This window comes from Osmia bicornis, chromosome 7, assembly GCF_907164935.1.
Source record: "Osmia bicornis bicornis chromosome 7, iOsmBic2.1, whole genome shotgun sequence".
In the NCBI taxonomy this organism is placed as follows: Eukaryota; Metazoa; Arthropoda; class Insecta; order Hymenoptera; family Megachilidae; genus Osmia; species Osmia bicornis.
In genome coordinates this window covers 5,937,318-5,964,632 of record NC_060222.1, presented here as the reverse complement: position 1 = coordinate 5,964,632, position 27,315 = coordinate 5,937,318, and the positions used below count along the sequence as shown (strand labels likewise).

The window sequence follows — 27,315 nt, the reverse complement described above, 5'->3', positions numbered from 1 at the left end:
CTACAGGGTGTCCGCGATAAAGTGTGACAGGTGTTTTATTTCGTAACTATTGATGATATGAAAAATTGTTTATATGGAAATTGCACGGTACAATGTGGCTTATGCTTTGGCGTGAACGAAAATTTATTTACATTATTAGTTTAAAAGATATGTTCGTAAAGTCATGTTTCGTTTTTTAAATGAAACAATATATTTTTTTTCAGATCATGTGATAGTAAACGTTATATCTTGAAAACTAATTAAAATCGGGTGTATACATTACAGCTTAATGAATTCGTCTTGAAAAGCACAATCACATGAACTGAAAAAAAATATATTGTTCCATTTAAAAAACGAAACTTGACCATTATATCTTTTAAACTACTAATGTAAATAAATTTTCGTTCACGCCAAAACATAGGCCCCATTGTACCGTGCAATTTCCATATAAACAATTTTTCGTGTCATCAATAGTTACGAAATAAAACGCCTGTCACACTTTACCAGCGGACACCTTGTAGAATTGATTGACACATAGTTGATTGAAATTCGATTGGGAAAAAATGGTCGAAAAAACGTGTGCTTTTGGGGTCACTTTCTGTGGATGTTCAGATTGCCGTCTAATTTAAACAGAATCATAATTAATTCATAACGATTGCATATTAATTGGAAAAAATATAATCTAAATTTTTATTAATGCTCGACTATATTTTCAACCTGAAATAGAAAGATGTTTAGGTGTTGTCCTCAAGTGTCAAAGCTAATTATCGCATAACATCGCTACCAAGGAGGCATTTAATCGCGACGTCCGGTACCAAGTCGCGCCGATAAGAATAGAAGAGTCTCGTTGTTCGCTCGCTCGCTCGCTCACTCGCGGGGCGAATTCATCGCTTCGAGCTACGTGAATTTAATCTGAAAGAAGTCGCTGAACGGAGCATGCGTGCAGCGCTACGTTCTACTTAAAATACCGAGCACACGCGATAAACGTGCCTAGTTCGCCGCGCGTTTTCGTACCATCCTCTCTGACACGTTGAGCGTTTTTCGTGAACACGTGGATCTATTCAATTGTAACAATTCGTAGGAGTTCGAATGTGACGAATAATTTCATTTTAAAAAATTTATTCTTTTGGAAGAATGAAATATATCGGGGCCCTCGATGTCGGAACCACCACTGTACGTTTTCACATCGTCGATGAACAAGCTACCACCGTCGCCTCTTCTGTCGAAAAGGTTTGAACACGATTCCTATTTTTGTAATTTTTCAATAAATCAGATTGCCAATTGTTAGAGAACTCTGGAAATTTAACGTGGAATAATTCTATGTCTAGGTCACACTTGAAGCATGTTTATTATACGCCGTCGAAAGAACAATGGTTTACATGCAAATGAAAAATGTTTTGATGCTAGAGAATCGATATCTATGAGATTGTGAGAACGTGTCTTATGTCCATGTCGTGAAAAAGTTTAATGAATAATTAATAATCGTGTGATCGATACGGTAGACATAGTTAAGGTAGATTTGATTATGTTTTCCTCTGCAAGTATACAGCTCATTAACAATATACCTACAGAGTTCAGTTTCATTATTAAATGAAATTGTTAATTCTAAGCACCATGCTTTACTTGGCTCATTTGACACTCACAATCAGACTTTGAAATAATTTAATGATAAGATATGCTCTGAGAAAACAGTGACATAGCATTTTTCTGGACTCATAAAACTGAACTTATAAACATTTTCTGGACTCATAAAACTGAAATTATAAACATTTATCAACTTCCTTTGAGTCTTAATAATATACTCAGGAACGTTTCATACTGTTTGCATAACGTGTATACTTGTCCAGTAACTATTATTTTAGTCTAATTATCGTTAATTAAATAAGACGAACGTGATGTTTGCGTACAAGTGTTAATATCAATTTATTGCTCATTTCTATTTAAAAAAACGATGACAACAAGAAATACTCGAAGGACAATCGAACTTTTCTAAATAATGAAATACCAAGAGTCTATTGTGTTTCAAATTTTTTTTAATGACCAGTGCTTCGAAGTTGATAATTAAATTATTATTTCTTCCCTCAGAGATTCTGCTCATCACGCAATCGTTTGATTATAAAACAATTTCCTTCTGATTCATCTGTTTATCGTTCCAACCACTCAAGGATCAGAAAAACTCCAATGCGGTTTTATTCTATAGGCTTATCCAAATTTAGTGTCACATCTTAAAATTGAAATAAAACTGGAAATATGGTTTCTTTATTTCAATACAAAGTCTACTGTATGACATTAATTACACAGGCTTGTGAAGTTGAAGTTTTTGAAAAATACAAGAGAAGTTATGTTATTTGGTGTGCTGATTTCGAAAATGACCTAAATTTTTGTCTATCACGTCAGGATTTTTTGTAAAATCGATATCGATATTTTTGCTACAATCCTATTTGAAAAGGAATTCTCGCGAATAATTTTGCATATACTATCTGGGAACAGTGGTTTTCATCCATTTAAATCTATGTAAAATAAATAAATCGATTCCTGGTGAGGCAAATTGATTTTTCAGCAATCGATTATCAGATAAGAATTCGCACGACGCTATTGGTAGAGAGAGATTACGACGGAGAGGTATCACAGAGGGGTATTCTGTAGGTTTTACAACGATAGAATGATGGTCAGGCAGGGAGGGAAGAAATTCAACTCCGAATAAAATTTTTTATGGTAGTAAACGTTCATAAAAATCCAAGTAAAATTGAATTTTTCAAGAAAACGTGACGTGATAGAAATTTTTCATTATTTTTTCTTAAATCAGCACCAAAAAATACATAAAGTTCAGCTATCAATTCCCTTGTATTTTTTTCATTGCAGGCCTGTGTTATCAAAGACAATATAATTTAAATGTCCTCCTCGGCTTTTTTCACGAGCCTGATGCGTTTCACCAAATTTTTCATTATATTTTCACACAAGTGCAATTCAATTTCATCAATAGCGACTGTGATTTTGATGCTCAGCTCGTCAATAGTCCTTGGATTATTGGCGTAAACTTCACTTTCCATAAACCCCATAGAAAAAATCTAATGGTGTTAAATCATTCGACCTTGGTGACAATTAGTGTCCCCTCTTGATGAAAAAAAAAAAATACTGATCGAATTGAGTATCCTCCTCCTTTTCGAAGTTGAATAAAAAAATTACTCGTTCGTTAAATTTGGTCAAACATATCAAACTCGCCAATGAAAACGGAAAAGGACCGTTGAATGATATTGTTTTTCATAATTAATATCAAATACTCAAATATCAAAAATCAAATACTTTGCGTTTTATTTCAATTCGAAGATGTGTCAGTCAATTTGAATAACCCTATAGTACACCTTCGACTTTCCTCGTTTGTACGAACCGGTTTGAAACGCGTCACGTTGTAACCATTGTGTTATACGTGGGTTGGAGACGAAATATTAACGACAATTGAGGGGATCAACGATTCAGACGAGTAATTTAATAACTCCTTTAACACGGTGCTGATCGACCCACTTATGTATGTTCAGTGTTCAGTAGCGCAAACGTTTGTTTAAAATTCATTCAGCGAAGAAAGTGTGATCAAATAACAAGTTACTCAATTCGAGTGCTGTAATCAAGTTTGACCTAACGTAACAATTGGCTGATCGAAGTATTTCAATAGAATAGCGAAATGAGTATAATGAAATGCTTAAAAAAAATAATTAATTTTCTTTTTATCTTAGGTGCAACTACTATACCCAAATCCTGGCCACGTGGAAATAGATCCAGACGAATTATGGAGGATTATAGTGGACGTAATTAAAAACACTCTGAAAGGTAAATTCTAAATATTTGATTGATCAAGTGTGCACTCAACCACCAAAGGGGTCAAAATGACTAGTTTGCATTTTCTTATTTTAAATTATAAATTTTATCGAGGTATTTTTATTGAAATTTATGTTGGATATGTTATCGAGCTAAAGAATGAATGTACAAGGTGTTCGATAACAGGTGGAAGATGTTTTAAGGGATGATTCTAGCGAAAATCAAGAATCACGAAATAGCGTTTGCGACTTTGTTTGCTAATAATTAACGTTTAAAAATTCGAGGAAAAAGCGCCTGAAATCTGCAACCTGCCCAGCACCGACGACTGAACGTCAGATCAGCAGGGGTCGGTACAGTCATAATTAACAATGGACATTACCCAATCGACATACGCCGATTTTGATGCCCTTTGAGTATGACACAAAATTCAAAAAAATATTTGACACGTATTTTTTTTTATCGGCAATCGTCCATGCTGAAAGGGTGACAAAAATGACAAAAATAGATTATTTTTCAATATATTTTTTAAACAAATAAATTTATCAGAAAGGTGGCTACGCAGCAAAATTTGCTGTTCAAAAACACACCAAGTCCATTTTGAATTTTTCGCCTATACCTAATAGTTCCTGAGATATTCAAGAAAATATGTTTTGCAACCCCTACTTTGAGGGCTATTTTCACCCCTTCAGCATGGACGATTGCCGATAAAAAAAAATACGTGTCAAATATTTTTTTGAGTTCTATATCATACTCAAAGGGCATCAAAATCGGCGTGTGTCGATTGGGTAACGTCCCTTGTAAGAATCATTGAATAGTAAAAACTTACCTCGTGCCATTCTGTTTCTTGTAGAGGTGGGCGAGTACTCGATTTATTCGAGTACTCGAATTTCGAGTCGAACAATGATCGGTCGGTCGAGCCGAGTCGATCGCTTGAATTTGCCGAGCTACTCGAAATCGACGAACTACTCGAAAAAATCGAACTACTCGAATATTCGAGCCCTCGTGAAATAGTCAACTGTTTTTTTTTGGTTCTACATACTCTTCTTTCTCTTCAACTTCTATGGATGGTGATTCTACCAATAATAATAGATGAATATTCGTGTAACTCGAACAGTTCGAATTTGTACGAATAACTCGAAAGTTAAACATCTGCTCCAATATATTTGAGTAATTCGAACATTTTCGAACTGAAAATTCACAAGGGCTCGAATATTTGAATAGTTCGATTTTTTCGAATAGCTCGCTTTCATATCAAACAGTTCGTCGATTTCGAGTAGCTCGGCAAATTCAAGCGATCGATTCGGCTCGAACAATCGGAGCGAGTTCAGCTCGGCTTGTAAATTACGAGTACTCGCACACCTCTAGTTTCTTGGTACTGCAGCATTCGGCTTTCTCTTGGTTATGACTGTACCTACCCCTGCTGACCTGACGTTCAATCGTCGGTGCTGGGCAGGTTGCAGGTTTCAGGCGCTTTTTACTCGAAATTTTAAACGTTAATTACTGGAAAACAAAGCCGCAAACGCTATTTCGTCTTATTTTGATCCCTAGAATCACCCCTTAAAAAATCTCCCACCTATATTAAATTATGTTTCATCCTTTATCTATTTCGTAATCTACATTATTTTTAACTTAAAAATAAACGTACATCAAACGTCGGTAGTTCTAGTGTTAAAATTCGTTAAAAATTGCTCGTAATTACAGACAGTGGGATAAAAGCAGAATCGATTGTTTCCCTTGGAATATCTACGCAACGAGGCAGCTTCACGACATGGAACTTGAAAGACGGAAGGCACTATCACAAGTTGGTACAAACCGATCCATTTTTACGCGATTATTAAACCTTTTGTCCTGATATTTGACGACCGTTTTATCTTCCGTTTCAGTTTTATAACATGGAAGGACGTGCGTGCCGATTCAATGGTGAAAGAATGGAACTCCTCGATATCCATGAAAGGATTGAGATTAGGATCGCAAATTTTGTACACGCTTACCAGGAGGAAGCGATTTTTGGCCGCTAGCGTTTTTAAATTTATGAACACACAGGTTCGGATTTTCTTTTTTTTTTTCATTTTGAAAAAGACGAGAACAAAAGTGAACCGAAGAACGAGTCGCGTAATACACGTTATCGAGTTTTCTGTTCTATTCTATCGATTTATTATTTAATTCAGACAGTAAATTTTCATTTTTCGCTCCTTTATTTTTCATCATTTGTGTTGCACTGAAATTTAGATGACTCTGAAGTTATTATGGGCGTTACAACACGTGCCAGGTTTGCAAGAGGCAACGAATAATGGAAATGCTGTTTTCGGAGGCCTTGATTGCTGGCTTTTGTATAAACTCACCGGTATTAATTTTAACATTATAATTTAAAACCTTTATATTATATTTTAATATAACTGTATTATAATTATATTATAATATTGCAATTTTATTTTATAATTGCATTATAATTTTATTTTATGATTGTATTATAAAACCTAACATTATATTTTAACGAACGAACACGTATCGAATAGAAATTCAATTATCATTTCTAAAACTCTGAAACAACATAAGAAGCTTCGATTCTATAATAGAAATTAATTTTGATACGTATATATTACAGGAAGACACGTGACGGATGCATCCAGTGCATCAGCCACCGGACTTTTCGATCCATTCACGATGAGTTGGTCCAGTGTACTGATAAACCTACTGAAACTTCCGTGTAATATCTTTCCGGAAGTGCTAGACACAACAGGAAACTTTGGCGTCACTCCAAAAGAGATATTCGACGTCGAAATTCCGATACTTTGTTCAGTAAGTTAAACAACTTCCAATAAAGTACCAAATTCAACAACGAAGAGGTTGTAAAGTTTGGAAAACGAGAGGTTAAAATGAAATTATTTAAAGTAGATGGCAGATCAATCGGCTTCCCTGTTTGGTTCAGGATGCATTCAACCAGGAGATTTGAAAATAACAATGGGAACTGGTACCTTTCTGAATGTTAACACTGGAGCAAAACCACATGCATCTATCTCAGGTAACATATTGAAAATTATTCTACTACGATATTAATATTGATCTAAACATTCCTTCTTGCACGATAGGATTATATCCTCTAGTTGGTTGGCGAATTGACAACGAAGTAGTGTATGCAGTGGAAGGTGCATCGAATGACACAGGTGTTCTGGTCGAATGGGCAAAAAAGATAGGTAAATCAATTTTTTATTCTAAAATGTATGTTGTAAGAAAAGTCATTTGCACTTTAAAGATGCAGTTTGTTTTAGGTATTATTAATAATGCTGATGAGACAGCAAGTATTGCTAATTCAGTAGACGACTCTGATGGAGTGTATTTTGTTCCTGCCTTCAGTGGACTGCAAGTATGAACAATTTTTTTTTTCTAAAAAATGGGTGTCCGACAACAGGTGGAAGATTTTTTAAGGGGTAATTCTAGGGATCAAAATAAGACGAAATAGCGTTTGCAGCTTTGTTTTCCAATAATTAACGTTTAAAAATTCGAGTAAAATGCGCCTGAAATCTGCAACCTGCCCAGCACCGACGACTGAACTTCAACAGGGGTAGGTACAGTCACAAGCAAGAAGAGAAAATCGAATGCTGCAATACAGAGAAACAGAATAGCACGAGGTAAGTTGATTGATTAATTGATATTTTCCCTCGATTTTGAGGGCGGCATTTATCTAGGGGCTAACTCTTTCTGCCCAACGAAAGTTATCGTCCACGCGCACTTATGCGCCTTTTTTCAGATCTCGTCTGTTTTTAACTTTTTACATTACTTTTCTTTTATATTTGGTGCCACACTCTTATTTTCCATTCACACACTTCGCCCATTCACCCCATTCATTCTCCCTATCCGCCTTTGTTGCCAACAGCACATGGTAACCCATCTTTTAGCGAAACCGTGCCCACTTAGCTTGACCTCGGTGATCTTACGGGTACCGGTATGGCCCAAGTGGCTAAAGCCGTTGACCGAGGTAAGTTTCTATTATTCAATTATTCTTGGTTATGACTGTACCGACCCCTGCTGACCTGATGTTCAGTCGTCGGTGCTGGGCGGGTTGCAGGTTGCAGGCGCTTTTTACTCGAATTTTTAAACGTTAATTACTGGAAAACAAAGCCGCAAACGCTATTTTGTCATTCTTGATTTTCGTCTTATTTTCATCCCTAGAATCATTCCTTAAAAAATCTCCCACCTGTTTTCGAATACCCTGTATATTTAAAGTATTTGAATTCATTTAATAATTTATTTTCAGGCTCCTATAAATGATTATTCAGCAGCCACTGGTTTCATTGGTATAAAACCAACGACAGAGAAGAATCACATTGTCAGATCGTTATTGGAAAGTATCGTTTACAGGATATTGCTCCTTTACGAGTCCCTCTGTGCAGAAACCTGCTTCACTTATAATAAAATACGGTTAGCTAAATATTTCCATTTGTTAATTAAAAATTGCCATAAGACATTTTAACTGTTATCTTTATTTTACCTTAGCGTCGACGGCGGAGTGTCTAGGAACGATTTTATATTACAATTATTGGCCGATTTAACAGGCTTAGAAGTGGAACGAGCGACCAGCATAGAAATGTCTGTTTTAGGCGTTTCTTTCCTAGCTGGTTTGCAATGCGGTATGTAAATCATTCCTACTTAAATCACACAATGGAATACAATGGCTTTCACCTGGTTTCATATTGGAAACAATTGTAATAGTGATATTGAAGAGACACTATTAACAAATAGCGTATCATTATGTAATTCATGTGACAGTTTTTTCATTGAACTTTCCCTATATTGGAACAGAGAAAGTCTTAAGTACTACGCTTTCTAATGCAGAACAATTGATAATGATCGACTATGATTTCAGGAGTTTGGACGGACCAAGAAGACGTTCTGAAACTTCGAAAGACAGAGAAAATATTTATACCAAATGAAGAGAACAGATTAAAATACCAGCCAATAATTGCTCAATGGAAACGAGCTTTGCAGAGACTCAGCCAATGGTATTAAATTTATTGCCAATAAATTGAGACTTGATTTTCTCTACGAAACATATCAATTATAATATCATTAGGTAAACGAAAGTGATTTGCTAATAATTGTAAATAAAGATGGTATTTTTGTTAAAAATCCTTGGACAATCTTTCTTTTCACCAAACAATTCTTAACAATTAAAGTTTCATTTATCTTTTATTCAAATCATAAAAAAGTTAATTTATCGTCTCAATTTTATTAGATTTACTTCGTTCCAGTAATTTTTAATTAACAGGTTGGTACATAACAAAGATATTAATCATCATTTGCAATCGTAGATAAAAAAAAATATTCATATCATATGGGTACAAAAAACGCTGATTCAATGCTAAAAGAAGCAATAGTGATACACGATGAATTGAAATTCTCTCTCTGCAAAAACCTTTCCGTAATCAACAGACCTAGAGGAATCGAATTCTTTTTACGCAGATATCGACATTGACATAAGAAAATCACATATTACATTTCCGTAACAAGGACATCCTGCGCGAGTACACTAATAATTTTCTATATGGATCCTCGCCGTAATTCTATGTTGCGAATCCTATCGTTAAAACTTTCAATTTTCTGACGTGGCTAAGTTGAAAAATTGAACGATGGAAAATTCTCGGGAAAAGGCGATGGTAACCTGGGTTAATTTCAAACCATGCTTTCGTAAATACAAATTTAACAAAATACAACGACGAAGATTACGTATGAAACTTTCTCGATTACGTTTATTTCGCACGAATTTTCCGCGCGATGAATGAAACGCGTTCCGGGCATAGATTTATCTTACTCGAAGGAGAAAGTTGACCCGAAGAAAGTCAATGGAGCACCAGTTTTGTGCTCTAGAAAGCCGTAAGATGGAAAAGAAGGAAGTTGATACGATTATGTTACTTGCACGGATATCCCGAGTAACTTGTTCAAAAATTATATACTTTCTTAAACTTGCATAATCGAATGTCTTAGATCAAAAAATATTTTTTGCAGTTTCGAAATTTCCAGACCTTTCGATCTTAATATTCTACAAATTATCGAACATTGTTGATCATTTATAAATGACGTCAATGCTAATTCCTAAGTTTTTATAGAAAATTGGTAATGAAGTAACATAAATTTATAGGAAATTACAGGTATTTCTTTTATGCAACGTAAAAAATTTTCCTTGGAAGTTTTTACGTCTCCGTCCAACCCAAATCTCAACCAGACATTCTATAAAAAAAATATATCTGCATAAACATCGACAGTTTAACCGTCGAATTCCAGACAATCGAAAGACGTGGCAGATATTTTTTTTACGATATCAGAAACTGGACGGTTTATCGAATGAAGATAATCAAAGCGTTAGTCGTAGCTGCTTGTATTCAAATAAACAACGACCTCGACTCTTTTGACTCGATGCATAAGTTACATTGAACTCCTCCCGCCAGTTACTTCCGTTCGGGACGTTTCTAAAATTAAGCAAACTCCGATTGTTCGATGCGACATCGAATCAGGGATCTTCGTTAATTCTTGCCGAACGATCGAACACGTCGTATCGATCCTCTAATCAACAAATTTCGATTAAAAAAAAACAGTTCACGTGGTTCGAATAAAAAATGGTGAGTCAAAAAGTAAGCAAATAATCGTGACCTAACAGGGTCAAAGAATTAGTTTAATTTAATAAATTTTTCGAAAATGTGATAACGAAACTCTTGGTGATTAAATAAAATAATCAGATGATTGTTAAAAATCTGTTCTATCGCGTGGTATAATTCGAAAAAGATTGCTGCCAAATCGGGGTCCCTCCGTGTACAATGATCGTTCAAACATACTTAAACATTTGTATTAGAAATATTGAAAATATTAAAAATTTAATTTAAAATAATAAGAATATTGTATTAAAAATAGGTATCGTTGTATTCAGAAAAGTCTACAGAATCTTCTATTGAAAATAGAATTTCAAAAATTTATTTAAATCTGAAAAATGTTTTTTTTTTTTCAAAATCAAATTTCTCAAAAACTGTACGTATAGTAGCAAAACGGTTTGCAGATTCGTAATCAACGTACAAAATGCTATAAGAATCACCCAGTGGGGATCGGAATACAAAAAAATAAATTAAAAATCGGACAGTGTAATGGGATGCACTTTCTTGTCCTATCGTTGAAATTTCTTCAACGAATGCAACTGAATTTGGAGATACCGTAAATGAAAACAGTCTGTTAGAATTGATTTGCATAAACTAATAAATCTATGATATCGTAAACATACGTTCCACTTTTTGCTCAGATGCCATTTACATATGTATGTGTTAATAAGTACTTCAAATTTACGGCTACTTTGCAATGGAAAATACAAGCAAGAATGCAATAAGGAACAGAAGAGGGATAAATCGAGATGTAAGGAAGCTAACAAAATGAGTGTCGTCGCGGAACGAGAAGCGAGAAGTTCGGAATATCGTGTAAACTAGTGTGCTTTTGAAAAGTTTAAACAAAGTGGGTTTTTTATTGAATTCTTTTGTGGTTATCGGGCAGTGTGATTAATGTGCCAATAAATATGTAACTCGTTGAATAATAATTAACAGAACACGTGTCGCGGAATATAACATGCCTTTTCTAACGCGGGAGCATAGCAATAACGTAAGAATAATAATAAATCGCATCTTGTTAATTCTTTTAAAATCAGTGCGGATTAAAATGTGATTAAGTGTTTATCTTTTATTGCTTTTGTCACGATTCTAAATAATTTTATTAAGTCGTAGCTACCATTTTATGTAAGTACGTGCAAGATCGTACAAAAAGCCTACGGTGCATAAACATCTCGGCATAATCGTACTCGTCGCGTTTGATTTATTCTGTTATAATGGAGGACGGTTCTTTCATTTGCGTCACGATTTTTCACGATATAGCAAACCTGGGCGTTTGTATTTTTTATTTTAAAAGGGAGAAACAAGGAAAATCGGATTCGCTTAAAAATTGAAATTCTTAATGGATGGTTCAATTCCTGGATGATTTCAAATTTTGGATGGTTTATACCATCCAGGGAAATAAATTAAATTCTATATTTGTGATAACGCGAACCATCGACCTTATCGGAATTCTATTTAAATATTTCTTGACCTATCTACGCCCCGAACTATCCATAGCAAAATTCCTGATAACAAGACCTGTTAACTTATCGAAGCTGGTTAGAATCTAATGGAGAGTTCTATTTCTAATGAAAGTAAAATCCTGAAAAGGACAATTCAGCGTTCAGTCGTGATACAGCTGAGCGAAAGGCAACATCGTCCTTTCCGTCGATAGCCAACTAGTGAAACATCTAATTTCTTGTACAAATGTGAAAAAGGAAAGAATCAATTATACCTGCGATTAAACTGGTTAAGTATTAACATTTGATTAAAATTGACGGTTTTACTGAAGGCCAAAGTAATCGTTACCCTTTTTTTTTACTACTTACATAAATTTATTATAAATAATTTATATAGATTACTTTTATTAAATAATTATAATTATTAAATAAATAATTATAATGTAACTATTATTAAATAATTATAATATAACTATTATCAAATAATTATAATTATTAAATAAATAATTATAATGTAACTATTATTAAATAATTTATATAGGTAAATTAATTATAACTAATTTATATAGATTACATTTTATCAATCGCTGCCAATCGGTATCTCTACAAACAGTTACGTACGTTTCACCTTGTACTTATCTATTCTAATGATAACTACACTTCGAAAATTAGGAACTATAAACTTGAAATCAAATATTCGCTTAGCTTGTCGGCTGTTTCATACGTTCATTATAGAAATCAAGAATAGCCAAGTTGAAAAAAAAGTCCATTCATTATGAAACGTCTCTTTCAGCAAAAGCATCGGTATTAATTAACCGGTTTCTAAGAATATGCACTTTGCACTTATTAAACAACCAGATATCGCACGATCAATTGTAAACAAGGATTCTCTGCATCTCAGAAATCATGTTTTATGAATGAAACACAATACTGTGTCTATGTTCTTTGGAGCAACAATTCGGAAAAAATGTCCCTTATGAAAGTTCACACGAATTTCCTTTCCTTTTCGAACTTTCACTCGCAATCGACTAAGCAAGAAACGAAACAGGAGAATCCAGTGTTACCGAAAACATTCTTTCGAACACTTCAAGCAACATTAGAAATCATTAACGATTCACCGCAATGTGGTTAATTGGAATAGTGCTCCTTTTGCATTTCTTATTCAGAATTCACAGATAATCTAACGAGTCTGCTTATTTTAATATCGGGTCATTCCATGCGAAATCGGACACCTTTTGGAGCACCATGTCGGATTTTGCTCAAATTTAGATATGTTGTAATTTTTAGTGACATGTAAACGTAACTCGAAGGATTTAAAAAAATTTTTAAATTGTGGATTTTACAGCTATTTGAAATATAGTACTCAGATTTTTTCCATAAATTATAGCTGCTGAACTAACAAACTGATAGAAATGTGCGTTTAGGAACTTGCAGTGAAGACATGGGAGTAATAAAAATTATTTCAGTTGAAAAAATAAATTCTTTTACTAATAAAACCTGCTTACTCGTTAAATAGTATACTAAATACATTTCAACCTTTTCGGAGGCGGCGCAAAATTAAAAACTTTTCTTCTACTAGGAAGATCCTAGTTCAGGCGTCGCGTCGGCAATCTATGAAATCGTTATTGGCAGCATCGTATAATCGGGTATTTTTAATTTTGCGCGCGCTCCGAAAAGGTTGAAATGTATTTAGTATACTATTTAACGAGTAAATAGATTTTATTAATAGTTTTCGGGTATTTGTATAAATGAAATAGAAATTATTTCATACTTTTTAGTGCATTTCGAAGACGGTTGTATTTTTTTTTTTAATTATTTTATTTCACACTTTTTAGTGGAACGAGCAGTATTTGTAGGATGTCGTAAGGTGGTTTACTGTTCTCATTGGTTAATTGCAATAACAATTGTTTTTAACGATAACAACTTCCATACATTTTTGCAACTGGGATCATCGCGGAAATATCTCTTATTAAATGCGAAAGATTTCATCGCGATCGGTACATTCCGTGCAAAATAACACCAAGGAATAGGGTTTTTGTTATAACAATAGTTATTAGCAATAACAAATTGCATAAATTTTTGCAAATGAGATCTCGCGGAAATATAACAAGTTGCATAAATTTTGCAAGTAAGATATCGCGGAAATATCTCCTATTAGATGTGAAAGGTTTCATTATTGCAATCGGTACATGTTTGCAGAGTATACATGTATAGAAACAGTAGAAAATCGGCGACTGCATGCTGACTCATACACCGGTAAAGACACGTAGGCATACGTAGAATTCAATGTAGTAGTAACAATAGTTTTTCACGAAAATCTCGGAAACTAAAGCTTTCCGTTAATTATGCATAATGAAAAAGTTATTCAGAATCATGCCCCCGACAATATATTAAAAGGTCATTGAAATCGTCCAATCTTGAGATTAAAAATTTCTTATATTTTGCAATAATAATGAGAAAATGAAAATTTTTTTTAATGGGACCAACCGGAAGACACCCTACAAGATGCAAAAGGTTTCGTTCCGATTGATCCATCCGTCTCGGAGAAATCGGCGAACATACATTAAGAAATAAAAGTCGTTAGGAATGAAAAAATGCAAAATATTTTTTTTACGAGACCAATGAGGAGTCAAACTCTACAAGATGCACAAAGTTTCGCTCCGATTGGTCCATCCGTCTCGGAGTAATCGGTGAACATACGCCGAACGTACATGAAATAGTACGTTTTTTGGCAATAAAAACCGTTCGGAATGAAAAAATATAGAATGTTTTTTTAACGGGACCAATCGGGAGACATACTTTAGAAGATGCAAAAGGTTTCGTTCCAATTGGTCCATCCGTCTCGGAGTAATCGGCGAACAAAGGCAGAAAAAATGACAATAGTTTTTCGCCAATATCTCGAAAACTAAAGCTTTCCGTTAATTATGCATAATGAAAAAGATGTTCAGAATCATGCCCCCGGCAATATATTAAAAGATCATTGAAATCATTCTATGTTGAGATTAGAAACTTCCCGTTTTTTTGCAATAAAAACCGTTTGGAATGAAAAAATGCAAAATGTTTTTTGAACGGGACCAATCGGAAGACATACCCTACAAGATGCAAAAGCTTTCGTTCCGATTGGTCCAGTTGATTGCTCCAGTATGATACATACTGATCGAATTGAGTAACCCCCTCCTTTTCAAAGTCGGATAAAAACAAAACCTGGTCGTTGAAAATCTCGACCACCTTGCTCTGGTAGTCTGGTTTGCCATGAAACAGATGTTTAACATTCTTTGCAAACGTTTGGCAGGCGGAGGTGGCGATTGATATGCCAGGGAACAAGGAGGAACCGAAGACTTCCGAAACGGAAGGAAACGAATCGGCGACGGAAGAGTGTCGAATCGAAATTCAGGAAGGGGTGTCCAACACCGCTGAATCGGGTAAGAGAAGTTCAATTTTATTTTAATTAAATCCTCTATCAACGGTGCTCTATTTCGTATAATACTATGGACAATATTGGGAAAGGAAAACCAGTTGGTTATATAGCAAGTCAATTATCAACATCTCTCGCAAGCGTAATAAAAAAAATAGCTATAGCAAATGCTAAAAAATCTATAAAAAGCAGACGCGTGATCGCGTTCGCGGGAGTACTCATTTGCGCTCGAAACCGCAAACCACGCACGCGGAGAAGTCACCCGGATGACTGATTGACTCGGCCAATTACTACCACTTAGTACCACTTAGTTACTTAATTAACGCTTGAGAAATCTGAATTTATAACTAAGGTTTTTAATCAAATTATAGTGTACGTTCTTGTGTCTGTGTACGCGTGTGAAAGTGATAGAAAGGTGCGTATCAAAGTTGATTGAACTTCACCGTTCAATCATTATTTCCTGATTAATTTGAATAATTAAATTAATTTGAAATAGGGTCGATTTGCTAAAATAAATTTTAGTGTTTCTTAGTGGAAAATATAATACAGATATAGAACCCCATAGCAGTGAATGTGTTAAGTAACCGCAATTACATATTTATTTCTTAAAAGAAAAAAAGGCATAGAATTATCCTCATTAGGGGAGAGCGGGTATGATTGTCACATTTATTTTTTTTTATTTTTTACAGATTATAGTTTAATATAAACTAGCTACGGCTAGGTTTATAAAAAAAATTAGTTTTATGAATATTATCAATAAGATTGTGAGTTAATTCACATTATCTGTAGTAATTATTTTGTGACAATGTATCCTGAACTTGGGTTGGTTGTCACAATATATGGGATTGGTTGTCACATTTAAATAGTCAAATTTATTTAAAAAAAATCAATTCAGTTGAAAAAGTAACAATTTTATTATTAACGTTATCACATACGTTATAAAAATCTCATATTTAAAGTTTCATTCTGAAATTCGAACACAAAATATTAATGAAACTTGAACACAAAATTAAACTTACAATTGGAAATATATAAAAAAAAAATTAAAAATGTAATTCTTTGTATTGACTATGAATCCTAAACAATATTAAATATGAAATTAAATTTTTAAATATTTATAATAAAATTGAGAATTCTAAATCATTAAAAATGAATTAAAAGTAGTTGTAGCAAACTTATCAATTATTGAAGATCATTAAGTCAGCAGTCTTATTGTTAATCAGAATCATCTGAACCGCAGTAATGGTAAATATACATCGGTAATCCTGGCGAATACATATGACAAACAGATTGCCAAGTTTCTTTTTTATAACAATTGTGACAACCAACCCGTAGCAAACCATCGTGTAATCCAATATTTAAATTAACGTCTGCTTACTTCTCGATTAATGAACAAAAAATGTATGAAGAAATAGATTCAATCTCAGAATACCATGAATTGTACTCACAGATCAGATAATTTTTCATAAATATCATTAATAATTATCATTAATTATCATTAATTATTTAGGAAAATAAACGCTATTCGTTTGAAGATAATAGCAACATTGAAAAATGAACCACGTAAAAATTAATGTGGAACCAACACACGTAATACACGACAATGGTACAAATTTAAAGAATTAAATTGTATAAATTTCACTGCACGAAAGTGAAAGAACACATAACTATGCAATTGACATGATTTTAATGAATGCACCTTGCACATTTTGGTTAATATCATTATTGTATAAGTTAGAATTCGTAATACACAGTATTCGATCTGCCCTTCCAACATGGCCGAGAATTTGAATTTTCGCGCGCAAATGAACCGCGGTAAACTTGTCTAACCAGCACGTAATAATTTCTGTATATTTTATACTATTTTAGAATTAAATAGTATATTTTATATCATTACTCACGTATTCTGTCGTCAGATCATTGGAAATTGAGGTTGATTGATGATTTTACAAGCAAATGACACCAATTCTCGAAACCAAACAACGCCAATTCTGAAACCAAACGATACCAATTCTTGTCATTTCGGGAAATTGCAAATTATCATATCTTTTAACAAAAATTATCGTTTCTATCGATGTATAATGCTTAATGTAATTAGATTCTTGAAATATTTCTCACCTGCTCTTCATTACGTGACATAATTATACACAAAAACACAATTAAACCGGGTAACTAATACCCAACACATGTTCACGGTCCCGCACTAAACGTATACTGATTTCAAAATCCTGTTCCTGCGGTGCTCAACATCAGCATTGTGCTGACCTCTGTAGCAAAACTCAAGATATATGTATGTATTCTTCTTATCGATCAAGCTGTTCGCACAGTAAACCAGTATTGTAAGAAATGCTTTTCTCATAAGTGACAGCCGATTCTTGTCAGTTTTTTTCCAGCCTTCTCCAGAGTAAGAAGTGTCGGTATGTAATATTTGTCCTTCGAAAGATACGCAAAGGATAGGGCTGCCAACCGTTCTATAATTCTAACATTTTAATACTTTCATTATAAGCTTACTTTTGTTTAACATTTCATCATTCATGCAATAAATATCAGGTTTATGCTCAGCCATTATTTATTTAGAGTATTTATATCTTGTCTGTAAATAGTACTTATATCTTGTTATTGCAAGCGTTAATTATTGTTTAAATAAACATTTATTTATGTTACACTATCATTTACTGCACACTATTACCTATTTGTATCTCTTTTTATTATAAATGTAATATTTAATTCATGTAAAATGATGTAAATCTAAAATGTAAGATATACTTCTGAGATGAAACCTATTTTAAAATATATTTTCTCTCGTGCTTTTTTATTTTATTGTAGATTGTAATTTTATATTGAATATATTTACATGTTACAACTTATATCAATTTAAAGTTTCACGGATAACGTAATCTGAAAGTTGCACGTCTTATCGCGAAAATATAAAAAGACATCACGGCCAAAAGATTGATTATTTACTCAACTGCATAATTTCATAATCACAAAAATTCAAATCAACTCAATCCTTGAAGCAAAATTAGATTTTTAAATTACGTATTTCGAACATCTTAAGTTGGTATTAACGAGCAATCTTATCTATATGCATTAAAAATATTTCATAATAATTATAGCTTATCATAGCACTTGGTACAGATGCTCGGTACGTATTAACATCGACGACTTACATCTTAAGTTGGAATGTTAAATAGAAAATCTTAAATGGATATTAAAAATATCTCATATGTATTAATATTTTTTTGAAAATTTGTATTAATCGCTTATAAAACATTTCAGTCGATTAAATTTTGTTGAAACAGGTTCATATTCATGAATTAAAATCTCTATTGCTTTATTTGTCCATAACGCCCACACAATCTGTTTAATATTTATGAAGACACTTAATTATGATAAATGCTTTAATGTTTTTTTCTTTATACTTGTCGTAAACGGGTATATTTATCTCACATTATCTTTTTCTTTTTTTTCTCCGTATAATACCGTATTAAATCTTTCCCCTTAAAATAATTCATACAATTAATTTTTACATCTCATTAAGTTTATATTAAACATAAAAAGTTAAGTTAAGTTGAAAAGGATTGTATCTTCTATATAAATGTACCTACATATATTTAACCTGTTGACTTTGGGAAAAGTTACAGTACATTTAAATGTTTTCTTTGAATTATTCGCATCTGAAGAGACTTGAAATTTCTTTTCATATTTATTCCATGTATTATCATATGTTTGTAAAGTATAATGTATTAATAACATCATGTTTTCCTAATAAGATACTTCTAAGATAAATATTTTTGTTATATGTATTGGAACCTATACACTCTGAAGAAAGCTGTAATTAAGTTTACTTTTTAACAATATCAATTAATTATTCATATTTTTTTTCATTTTAGCATATTCTAATGGTAAAATGGTAACAGACTATGCAAGTGTAAGTATATTATTTTATTTTATATTTTATACTTACAACTGAAAATAGTCAATAAAAGAATATTAATCATTATGTTTTGTATTTACATTTATAATTTGTTTGCAGCTTGTTGAACGAACACGGAACACTTTTTTTACTGGCAAAACAAGGCCATTAGAATGGAGAAAAAAACAATTAAAACAGACACTTCTTATGTTAGAAGAATGCAAATCAGAAATTATATCAGCCCTTGCATCCGATTTACATAGGGTATAATATTATATATTATATTTCTTGAATAATATTGTAATCCTTCTATAAGCCTTTTATTCATACTATGCACTTTTTGTTTCAGTGTAAATTTGAGAGTATAGCTATGGAAATTCAAATTGTAGAAGGAGAAATCAAAGATATGCTTATGCATATCAAGGAATGGTCTGCTGATGAAAAAGTATATTTGATCTTTATTCTGTATATAATTCTTTTAGTTTATATAGTGTACATAATAATCTGAATATGTTTTTACCTTTTTAGCCTCCAAAAGCAATGGTCAATATGTTAGATAAAGTTGAAATTCGAAAAGATCCGTACGGTATAGTTCTTGTTATAGGGCCATGGAATTATCCCTTACAGTTATGTTTAATTCCTGTAATTGGTGCAATAGCTGCTGGAAATTGTGTTATCCTTAAGCCGTCAGAACTATCTCTTGCTACATCACAACTTCTTGCAAAAATTCTTCCACGATATTTAGATTCAGTAAGTAAATAAATCTGTAATGAATAAAAGTTGTAAACAAATTGTGTTTCAAAATGTTTCGTATTATAATCTATTTTACATTTTATAGGAATGTGTTCATGTAGTGTTAGGAGGTGTTCCTGAAACGACAGAGTTACTTAAACAAAAGTTTGATTACATATTTTATACGGGTTCGACATCGGTTGGAAAAATCATCCGTGAAGCAGCTAATAAATTTTTAACACCCGTTACACTAGAATTGGGTGGAAAAAGGTAACGTTTAATTTTATAAATCGTCTAATTTAAAGAACTGATTAATATAAGCTAATCATGACAATTTATAGTCCCGTGTACATAGATAATACAGCAGATATAAGTATAGCTGTAAAAAGAATACTTTGGGGAAAATGTATTAATGTTGGCCAAACATGCATTGCACCAGACTATATAATTTGCACACCTGAAGTACAAAACAAATTTATACCAGAGGCAGAAAAGGTCTTGAAAGAATGGTATGGTGAAAATCCTAAAGAGAGTCCAGACTTAGCGCGTATAATTAGCGACAATCATTATCAGTTAGTATAATTGTATAATAAATTTCTTGTTATCACATTGTACATTATTTTAAATTATAACACTGATTACAGACGTCTCGTAAAATATTTAAGTGGAAACGGTAAAGTAGCTATAGGAGGTAACTGTGACCCTGTTGATAAGTATATCTCACCAACCATACTCATCGATGTGAAGCCTACAGATCCTGTAATGCAAGATGAAATATTTGGTCCGATATTACCTTTTGTAACAGTGAACAATGCTTATGAAGCAATTAAATTTATCAATAGCCGGTAAGTGAATAACATGTCAACTATTATTAATTATAAATTATATGTTTGTTATAAAATTTGTTTCTACACAATATGATTTAGCAAATCAGGGTAGTTTTTTCTACAATGATTTTTAGACTCTGTCAATTTCTACAAAATTTATAGCAATTAATTTTTTACGTTTAGCAATTCCCCACTTGTACTTTATGTATTTACCAAGGATAAGCGAGTTCAAGAATTAATAATAAATCAGACTCAAAGTGGAAGCGTGGCAGTCAACGAAACGATAATGCAATTTACGGGTGAGTGAGGTCATTGGGTAATGATTGCCAAATGCCTTGCTACTATGTAGCTGTTGAGTATTTTGAAATGAATACATTACTCTTTCCTACTAGTGATACTGTAATTAATATTTTCTAATCGCGGTATTAAAAATAAACCTGTATATAGATGAAACGCATGCAGTTATGAATTTTGGTTACACTTAATTTTGCTATATTTAAATATTTACTGTAGTAAGTAACTTTATTTCATATACTGAATAAAGTTATTTACTAAAAATGAAATAAGGTATTGGTTTTGTGTTGCATTATCGAATCGCGTTGGTATGCTGATGATAATCAAGGGTGTCATATAATTGGTACTTATTTACTGGGTTTATGGTGGTGGTTTATAGCTAGTATCTCTATTAATATTATCTCTAATTTACACTTTTATTTAATAAAGTATTTAATTTGATTGTAAATAATAATTATTGCTGTAAAAAATGTAGAATGAGTCTTTACTTTAAGCTCTAATTTTGCATAACTTAAGTTAGATATTAAGCTATATGTAGTTCTATACATGGTATCATTTTATCATTTAGATAATTTATAAAGCATTACATATTTTGAACAGGGAGAAGCCACTAGCATTGTACATATTTAGCAGTGATGAGAGTACTATATCACTGTTTCTTGAAAATACAAGCAGTGGTGATGTTTGTGTAAATGATGTAATGATGCATGCAGCAGGTATTTCGTTATTCTTTGTTTGCTTTGTTTGGATATATTTTATATGTAAATACATTTTTTTATTCATCATTGCTATCATATGCTTTCTATGTTTCATTGTAAATCTGTAGCAATTCTGTTTCCACTTTGCAGACATGCACAGTGCACTTGATTTCTTTTAAACTATGTGAATATTGTACATTTTTTATACTATTTCATGTGCATGTTACAATGGCAGGGTAATTTATAAATATTGATATTTTAGTTGATACTCTACCATTTGGTGGAGTTGGATATTCTGGTATGGGATGTTACCATGGAAAGTACACTTTCGACACGTTTGTGCACAAAAAAGGCTGCCTTATTAAAGATTACAACAAATTAGTCGAATCAATAGCATCGTAAGCGAATTTTCTTTAATTTTACTAATACATACTCTAATCTACTAAAATGTTGTACAACAAAATAATTGAACATTGTAGGTGTCGTTATCCGCCATATTCCGATAAGAAATTATCTTTCTTATCACTTATGATAGCAAAACGACCCGATATACCAGGAATCAAATACATTCCTCATCTTCTAGCATTTGGTTTTGGAATTCTCGTTGCCGTTGGTGTTTCAGCTGCTTTAAAGGTATATAAACCGAAACGCCTTTAATGTGCTTTTTTAATTTTTATTTGCAGTAATTAAAACAGTATGTCGCACAATATGTATTTTAAATCACTCGTTCGAGTAATATTCAAATTTTGTAAATATTATAAAAATGTTGAGCTTTTAGTATTTTTACATGTATACAGGGTGTTCAAAAATTCCCTGAAGACCTCTACACCGTTAGATAGATCACGAAATATCGAGGCGAAAAGTTCTGTAGCATTTTTCGATGGGATCAGTAGTTCAGCCACATTTCATTGTTGAAAATTGAAAAATTGACCAATCAGCGCTATCGGCGCATGCGTAAACGCGACGCTCAGCGGCGCGTTCGTCGGCGGCAGAGGAGGTTAGGTCAATTTTTCAATTTTCAACAACAAAATGTGGCTAAACTAGTGATCCCATCGAAAAATGCTACAGAACTTTTCGCTTCGAATTTTCGTGATCTATCCAACGGTGTAGAAGTCTTCAAGGAATTCTTTAACACCCTGTATATTTTGTGTTGCTGGTTTTCCTTATTCGCTTACTTCATTTCTTTGGAAGAAATTACACTATACACATAATACTTTGATATATTTTATAATCCAATTTTGGAGTTATAATACTGTTGAGTTTCTATATATTTTATATGATCCGAATTTTGTGTATTACGTTATATGCAGTACATATAAAGATAGTTTATCCATGAAAGCTATTACCAAATATTACGCACAATTAAGCACAGTGATCACAGTAACCAAAGAATGTTGTTTATGTAATAGAAATAATTATATAAATTCGTTATCATTTATTTTAAACAGAACATTAGATAATGATTTATTTCAAACTAAAAATCACATTTTGATTTTGAATTGTCTTTCTAGAAACAATTGTATTATTAAATTTATAATTTGATAATAAAGTATTATTACAATTTCATGTACCATTTTTCACGCGAGAATTGATGATTCAATAAAGGCAATAAGGCTTGCTACATAAATTATGATTATCTTAATTGTTCCTAACCAGTTATATTCAATATAATTGTTTCTTAATTGAAAAACTAAAAGTCTAGTATATTAGTGTAAAAAACCTTTTATCTTTTAAATGAAGAAAGAAGAAAGAAGAAATATAATACACCATTGCACGATTACTGAACACTTTCTGTTATATACAAATTTAATTTCAATAATAACATACTTTTTTCAGGTTCAAGAGGAAAACTACTAATGGAATCCTCGCAACATTTGTTACAGAGATTCGTTATTTATTAGTATTAAGAATAATATCTATGTACAATTTTTGTAACTAGTTATTTGTTGTTATGGTACTTTTATAAAAATGTACTATAATTTTGTTTTCTACTTTAATGTAAGATATTTTACTAAACAAACAATTATTTTATGACGCATGTTGCTACTGGAACATCGATTACCCGAACAGTTAAAGAAAAACATTTCATTGATCTAGATATGTATTCAATTTCAACTGAAACAGTCGAATAGTTCAATATTTCATCAAGTATTGCAATTCTTTCAGCGCGCATGAACATTTATTTCAAAACATAAGCAAAAGAAGAACATTTTGTTCAGTACTTAAGAAATAATGCTACTTTCACATAATCGCTGTTCTTAATAATACAAGTGTCATAAATATTGTACAACCATACAATATATAATTTTGTATATATAATAGTACAAAATTAACAAAAAGAAATCGTTGAACGATATAAATATTTTTTTAGCATTATGACTAACAGGACATGAACTTTTATATGTTTTTTATTATGTCAGAATTTTAGTGAAATGTTGTATCAAAATGTACGGATATTACATATGTACAAAATGTCTATAAAAGCACGAACAATCTATTGTAATTATTAAATCTATATATAATTTCCATGTACGATCTTTGTTATACACTGTTTATAGTACAATGTTCTGAATAGATTATGTGTAAAATATAATTTATTTTACGTGCAATAAACGCTAACATAATACAACAACTTTTCATTTTTTCTGAAGAAAAAGTACTTTTTTAAACGTAACATCCCATAATTTTTCAAATGTGTATTTGTGTAATAATCAGTATTAAAAAAATAAGTACGTATCAATTAGTGGTATTATAATATATAAGATAATGATACTATACGAAAACATATAATGGATGATTTGAAAATAAGAGATGTCGTTAAACGTGAAAAAAAAACATGTTCATATATTTATTGATAATCAAATTTCTAGTGTACATAATACCAAGATTTGTTTATACGCGTGATTAGCACGATTTTAAAAATACTAACTTTTTACTTATAATATATCGTAATATATACATGTTGTGTAGTGATTATTAAAATCAAATTTAGTATCAGCATCTTAAATATATTATGTTATGATTTTCAATATGGTACAGAAGTACTTTTTCATATTTTACTGACCGTGACAGTAATCTACAGAAACGTACTTATTAGCCAAAAAATTAGTATAAGTCACAGTTCAATTTCTTACCACTGAACTATTGCTTCCAGTTAACTGACATCTCTCCTGCTTGAGTACTTTCACGTTGAGGACTCTATAACATTAACAAAAAATCGGACTGTATTTGTAGAGTTTTAATAAAATTTCTATTGTACTTTACAATTACCTTTACTTGAATTTGTTGCTTTAACATAGCGGCTCGTAAAATTAACATGCGAGTGCGCCTTTGATATTCTTTTCCAACACTCATAGATTTTTCGAAAGTCGTACTACGTTGATCAACATCCTTTGCGTACAAGATCTGAAAATGAGTGTAGAAAATTCCAATAGGTTTATTATAAAAATATCAATACTGATAGTAACTAGTTAATTACCTTATTATGGGAATCAATACGGGCTTGTATTTGACCATCAAGAATCAACTGCATGAGCTCATCTTCTAACTCTGAAACTGTTCTATTAAAAGCAGTTGCCATACGTTTCATATCTGCACTCAAGTATGGACTGAAATATTGTATTAATGCCCTATTTCGAATTTTTGTGTACAATACATTAACATGCGGTGCTATATACATGTCCAAAAGTATGTTATCCTTTATTTCATCTAGTAATTTTAAGCACGATGCATATTTTGATTCATAAAATTTAAAGATGATATCTCTCAATTGTGGTTCTAATTCTAAGAATAATTTAAAGGAACTATTAAAAATGACTTGCTTCTGTAATTCTTGCCTATCAAAAGTTGCCAAAGCACAAAGTCCACCATACAGAGCAACATTTCCAGGAGATAACAGTTCAGGACAATCGCAATGATCCAACGACGCTTGCAGAAAATGTCTTGCTGCCATTTTATACTTTCTTGTGGCTAATTCTGCTAAACCAGCAGCAACTTTTAACTTTGTGACTATAAATTGGTTATTATCTTTACCGTGTACATCAGAAAAATCTGGTGTGCTTTCAGCCTTTGTTACATAACTTAATACGTGAGTCCAATTTTGTAAATAAACAGAAACTTTAATAACATTTAGGCACATATTAACAACATGTTTGCCGCTGGTACAATAATCGCGTGCTCTGGAATAACATTTTAAGGCATGAACAAGATCTCCACAGTCCAGGTAATGATCCCCCAAGTCGTCATGACCTCTTCTGATACTTTCTTTAATTGAATTACTTCTATAGTTTTTAAGATCCGTATCAAATTTCTCTAGTTTTAAAGCAGCCTTTTTAGAGCGAGAATCAACCCAAGCTTGGTCTAAGGTTAACATATCTTGAGATGTTGACTGTGCTGCAACATCTGGTAATCCAGGCGTGCCTACAGCTTGTACTAGCTTCTTATGTAGTATCACATAAAGAGAAACATTATATGTTGTCATCACATAAGATATAGCCATTTTTAATGCTTCTATCCTTAACATTGGACAATGATCAGCTATGTATATTAGCCTGTATAATTTGGCAAGACCTGTGTAGCTGTTTGCATATACTTCCAAATCCTGAACAAAAAAGGAATGAAACATAAAACACTTAAAGTACCTGAAATATTTAAGTATTTCCTTGCAATAACTCCTTTTAGGATAAACTATTAAACAATTCAATGACAAATTATACAAACCAAAGTTGGGTTTTCTACAATATATGGTTCTTCTTCTGCATTATCATTATCCTCTGCAGGAGCATCGACTTGCATAGGCTCCACCACATTTTGCTGTATGTATGAAATATTGAATATTAATTACAGTATACATAGGAAACTATTTCAAAATGTTACATTATTTCTGTAGTAATATATGCGTTAAAACAAAATTAGTAAAGGACGTTATTAAATAAACAAAATAAACACAATGTTAAAACATGACAGGATAATGAACAGCTTTTAAATTCATTACACCTCTCGTCTACATGAAATATTCGATTTACCCATACAAACATTAACTGTTCCTTTAAGAAATTACCTGAACGTCGTGAACTTGCAACGGCATGTCAACGTTCTTTCTTAATTACGAAAGATCTACAAAAGAAAACAAAATCCTAAGAGAGCAGTGACTACAGATACAAAGACTAGACATGCTTTTGTTCTCAAGGGATCATGATTTCGGGATCTCAGATACCCCCATGTGAATGGAGGTCTGCATATATCCCTCTTCTATTACACTTCGTCCTCCCAACTGAAAAGCCACAATTTTGACTCCCTCTGATCCTATTTTTTACAAATCATTAAAAATCAACACAAAACCGAAAAATTATTATAATAATAATTATTTGACAAACTTATATTTAAAAAAAACCGCCATAAATCAAAACTTATTAAATTCGATCCTAGCGCGATCTATACAAAAGCGGCGGAAAATTCTCGACGATTAGTTCCCGCGATTTTCGGATAGATGGCGATAATATTCCCTCATTACCGACCAGGGTTCTGAAATCGTCGAGTAGTTTCCGCCGCTTTCGTATAGA

General features: G+C 32.3%; 4 protein-coding genes across 13 annotated transcripts in view; 2 read left to right on the top strand and 2 right to left on the bottom strand.

Moving 5' to 3' along the window:
* The window catches only part of LOC114875351 (trichohyalin), a 156,185-nt gene extending 138,664 nt beyond the window's left edge, over positions 1-17,521 (bottom strand). Inside the window, exons 1-2 of the mRNA XM_046286361.1 lie at positions 17,406-17,521; positions 17,189-17,278 (exon numbers count right to left, since the gene is read on the bottom strand). The gene's annotated coding sequence lies outside the window, so the exon portion shown is untranslated. The remainder of the gene's footprint in view (positions 1-17,188; positions 17,279-17,405) is intronic.
* On the top strand, positions 544-8,919 carry LOC114875353 (putative glycerol kinase 5). The gene is made up of 12 exons (XM_029185534.2): positions 544-1,209; positions 3,711-3,804; positions 5,494-5,593; positions 5,676-5,835; positions 6,022-6,136; positions 6,398-6,591; positions 6,688-6,814; positions 6,882-6,986; positions 7,062-7,156; positions 8,048-8,211; positions 8,287-8,420; positions 8,657-8,919. The coding sequence occupies exons 1-12, from the start codon at positions 1,114-1,116 to the stop codon at positions 8,797-8,799; spliced, it is 1,527 nt and encodes a 508-aa protein (XP_029041367.1). The 5' UTR covers positions 544-1,113; the 3' UTR covers positions 8,800-8,919.
* LOC114875352 (aldehyde dehydrogenase, dimeric NADP-preferring) lies at positions 10,303-24,386 on the top strand. Of its 8 annotated transcripts, XM_029185524.2 has the most exons (13): positions 11,197-11,424; positions 15,165-15,294; positions 19,181-19,218; positions 19,324-19,467; positions 19,553-19,648; positions 19,732-19,953; positions 20,042-20,205; positions 20,277-20,507; positions 20,580-20,780; positions 21,657-21,772; positions 22,017-22,152; positions 22,234-22,387; positions 23,591-24,386. In XM_029185524.2, exons 1-13 carry the CDS (start codon positions 11,392-11,394, stop codon positions 23,609-23,611), a joined length of 1,686 nt encoding a protein of 561 aa, XP_029041357.2. In that variant the 5' UTR covers positions 11,197-11,391; the 3' UTR covers positions 23,612-24,386. The 8 variants fall into 8 exon arrangements, with proteins under 8 accessions (XP_029041360.1, XP_029041359.1, XP_029041357.2 ...); XM_029185527.2 differs by lacking the exons at positions 11,197-11,424; positions 21,657-21,772; positions 23,591-24,386 and adding exons at positions 10,303-10,406; positions 20,946-21,061 and having other exon boundaries at positions 22,234-23,381; XM_029185526.2 differs by lacking the exons at positions 11,197-11,424; positions 21,657-21,772; positions 23,591-24,386 and adding exons at positions 10,330-10,418; positions 20,946-21,061 and having other exon boundaries at positions 22,234-23,381.
* LOC114875354 (COP9 signalosome complex subunit 1) lies at positions 19,880-26,904 on the bottom strand. Of its 3 annotated transcripts, none has more exons than XM_029185536.2 (6): positions 26,814-26,904; positions 26,474-26,566; positions 25,233-26,354; positions 25,025-25,159; positions 24,889-24,952; positions 19,880-19,967 (listed from the first exon to the last, which is right to left on the bottom strand). In XM_029185536.2, exons 1-5 carry the CDS (start codon positions 26,838-26,840, stop codon positions 24,896-24,898), a joined length of 1,434 nt encoding a protein of 477 aa, XP_029041369.1. In that variant the 5' UTR covers positions 26,841-26,904; the 3' UTR covers positions 19,880-19,967; positions 24,889-24,895. The 3 variants fall into 3 exon arrangements, with proteins under 3 accessions (XP_029041369.1, XP_029041370.1, XP_029041368.1); XM_029185537.2 differs by lacking the exon at positions 19,880-19,967 and adding an exon at positions 24,572-24,830; XM_029185535.2 differs by lacking the exon at positions 19,880-19,967 and having other exon boundaries at positions 24,572-24,952.
* Positions 26,905-27,315: the final 411 nt, after the last annotated feature.

Coding starts and splice junctions, on each gene's coding strand:
- LOC114875353 (XM_029185534.2), top strand. CDS start 1,114: ATGAAATATATCGGGGCCCTCGATGTCGGAACCACCACTGTACGTTTT. Junction 6,987..7,061: donor CGAATGGGCAAAAAAGATAG/GTAAATCAATTT, acceptor AGTTTGTTTTAG/GTATTATTAATAATGCTGAT. Junction 7,157..8,047: donor CTGCCTTCAGTGGACTGCAA/GTATGAACAATT, acceptor ATTTATTTTCAG/GCTCCTATAAATGATTATTC.
- LOC114875352 (XM_029185523.2), top strand. CDS start 11,392: ATGCCTTTTCTAACGCGGGAGCATAGCAATAAC. Junction 11,425..15,164: donor CGCGGGAGCATAGCAATAAC/GTAAGAATAATA, acceptor AACGTTTGGCAG/GCGGAGGTGGCGATTGATAT. Junction 22,153..22,233: donor TTAGTCGAATCAATAGCATC/GTAAGCGAATTT, acceptor TGAACATTGTAG/GTGTCGTTATCCGCCATATT.
- LOC114875354 (XM_029185536.2), bottom strand. CDS start 26,840: ATGCCGTTGCAAGTTCACGACGTTCAG. Junction 26,355..26,473: donor TTGTAGAAAACCCAACTTTG/GTTTGTATAATT, acceptor TTTTTTGTTCAG/GATTTGGAAGTATATGCAAA. Junction 25,160..25,232: donor GTATTGATTCCCATAATAAG/GTAATTAACTAG, acceptor ACTCATTTTCAG/ATCTTGTACGCAAAGGATGT.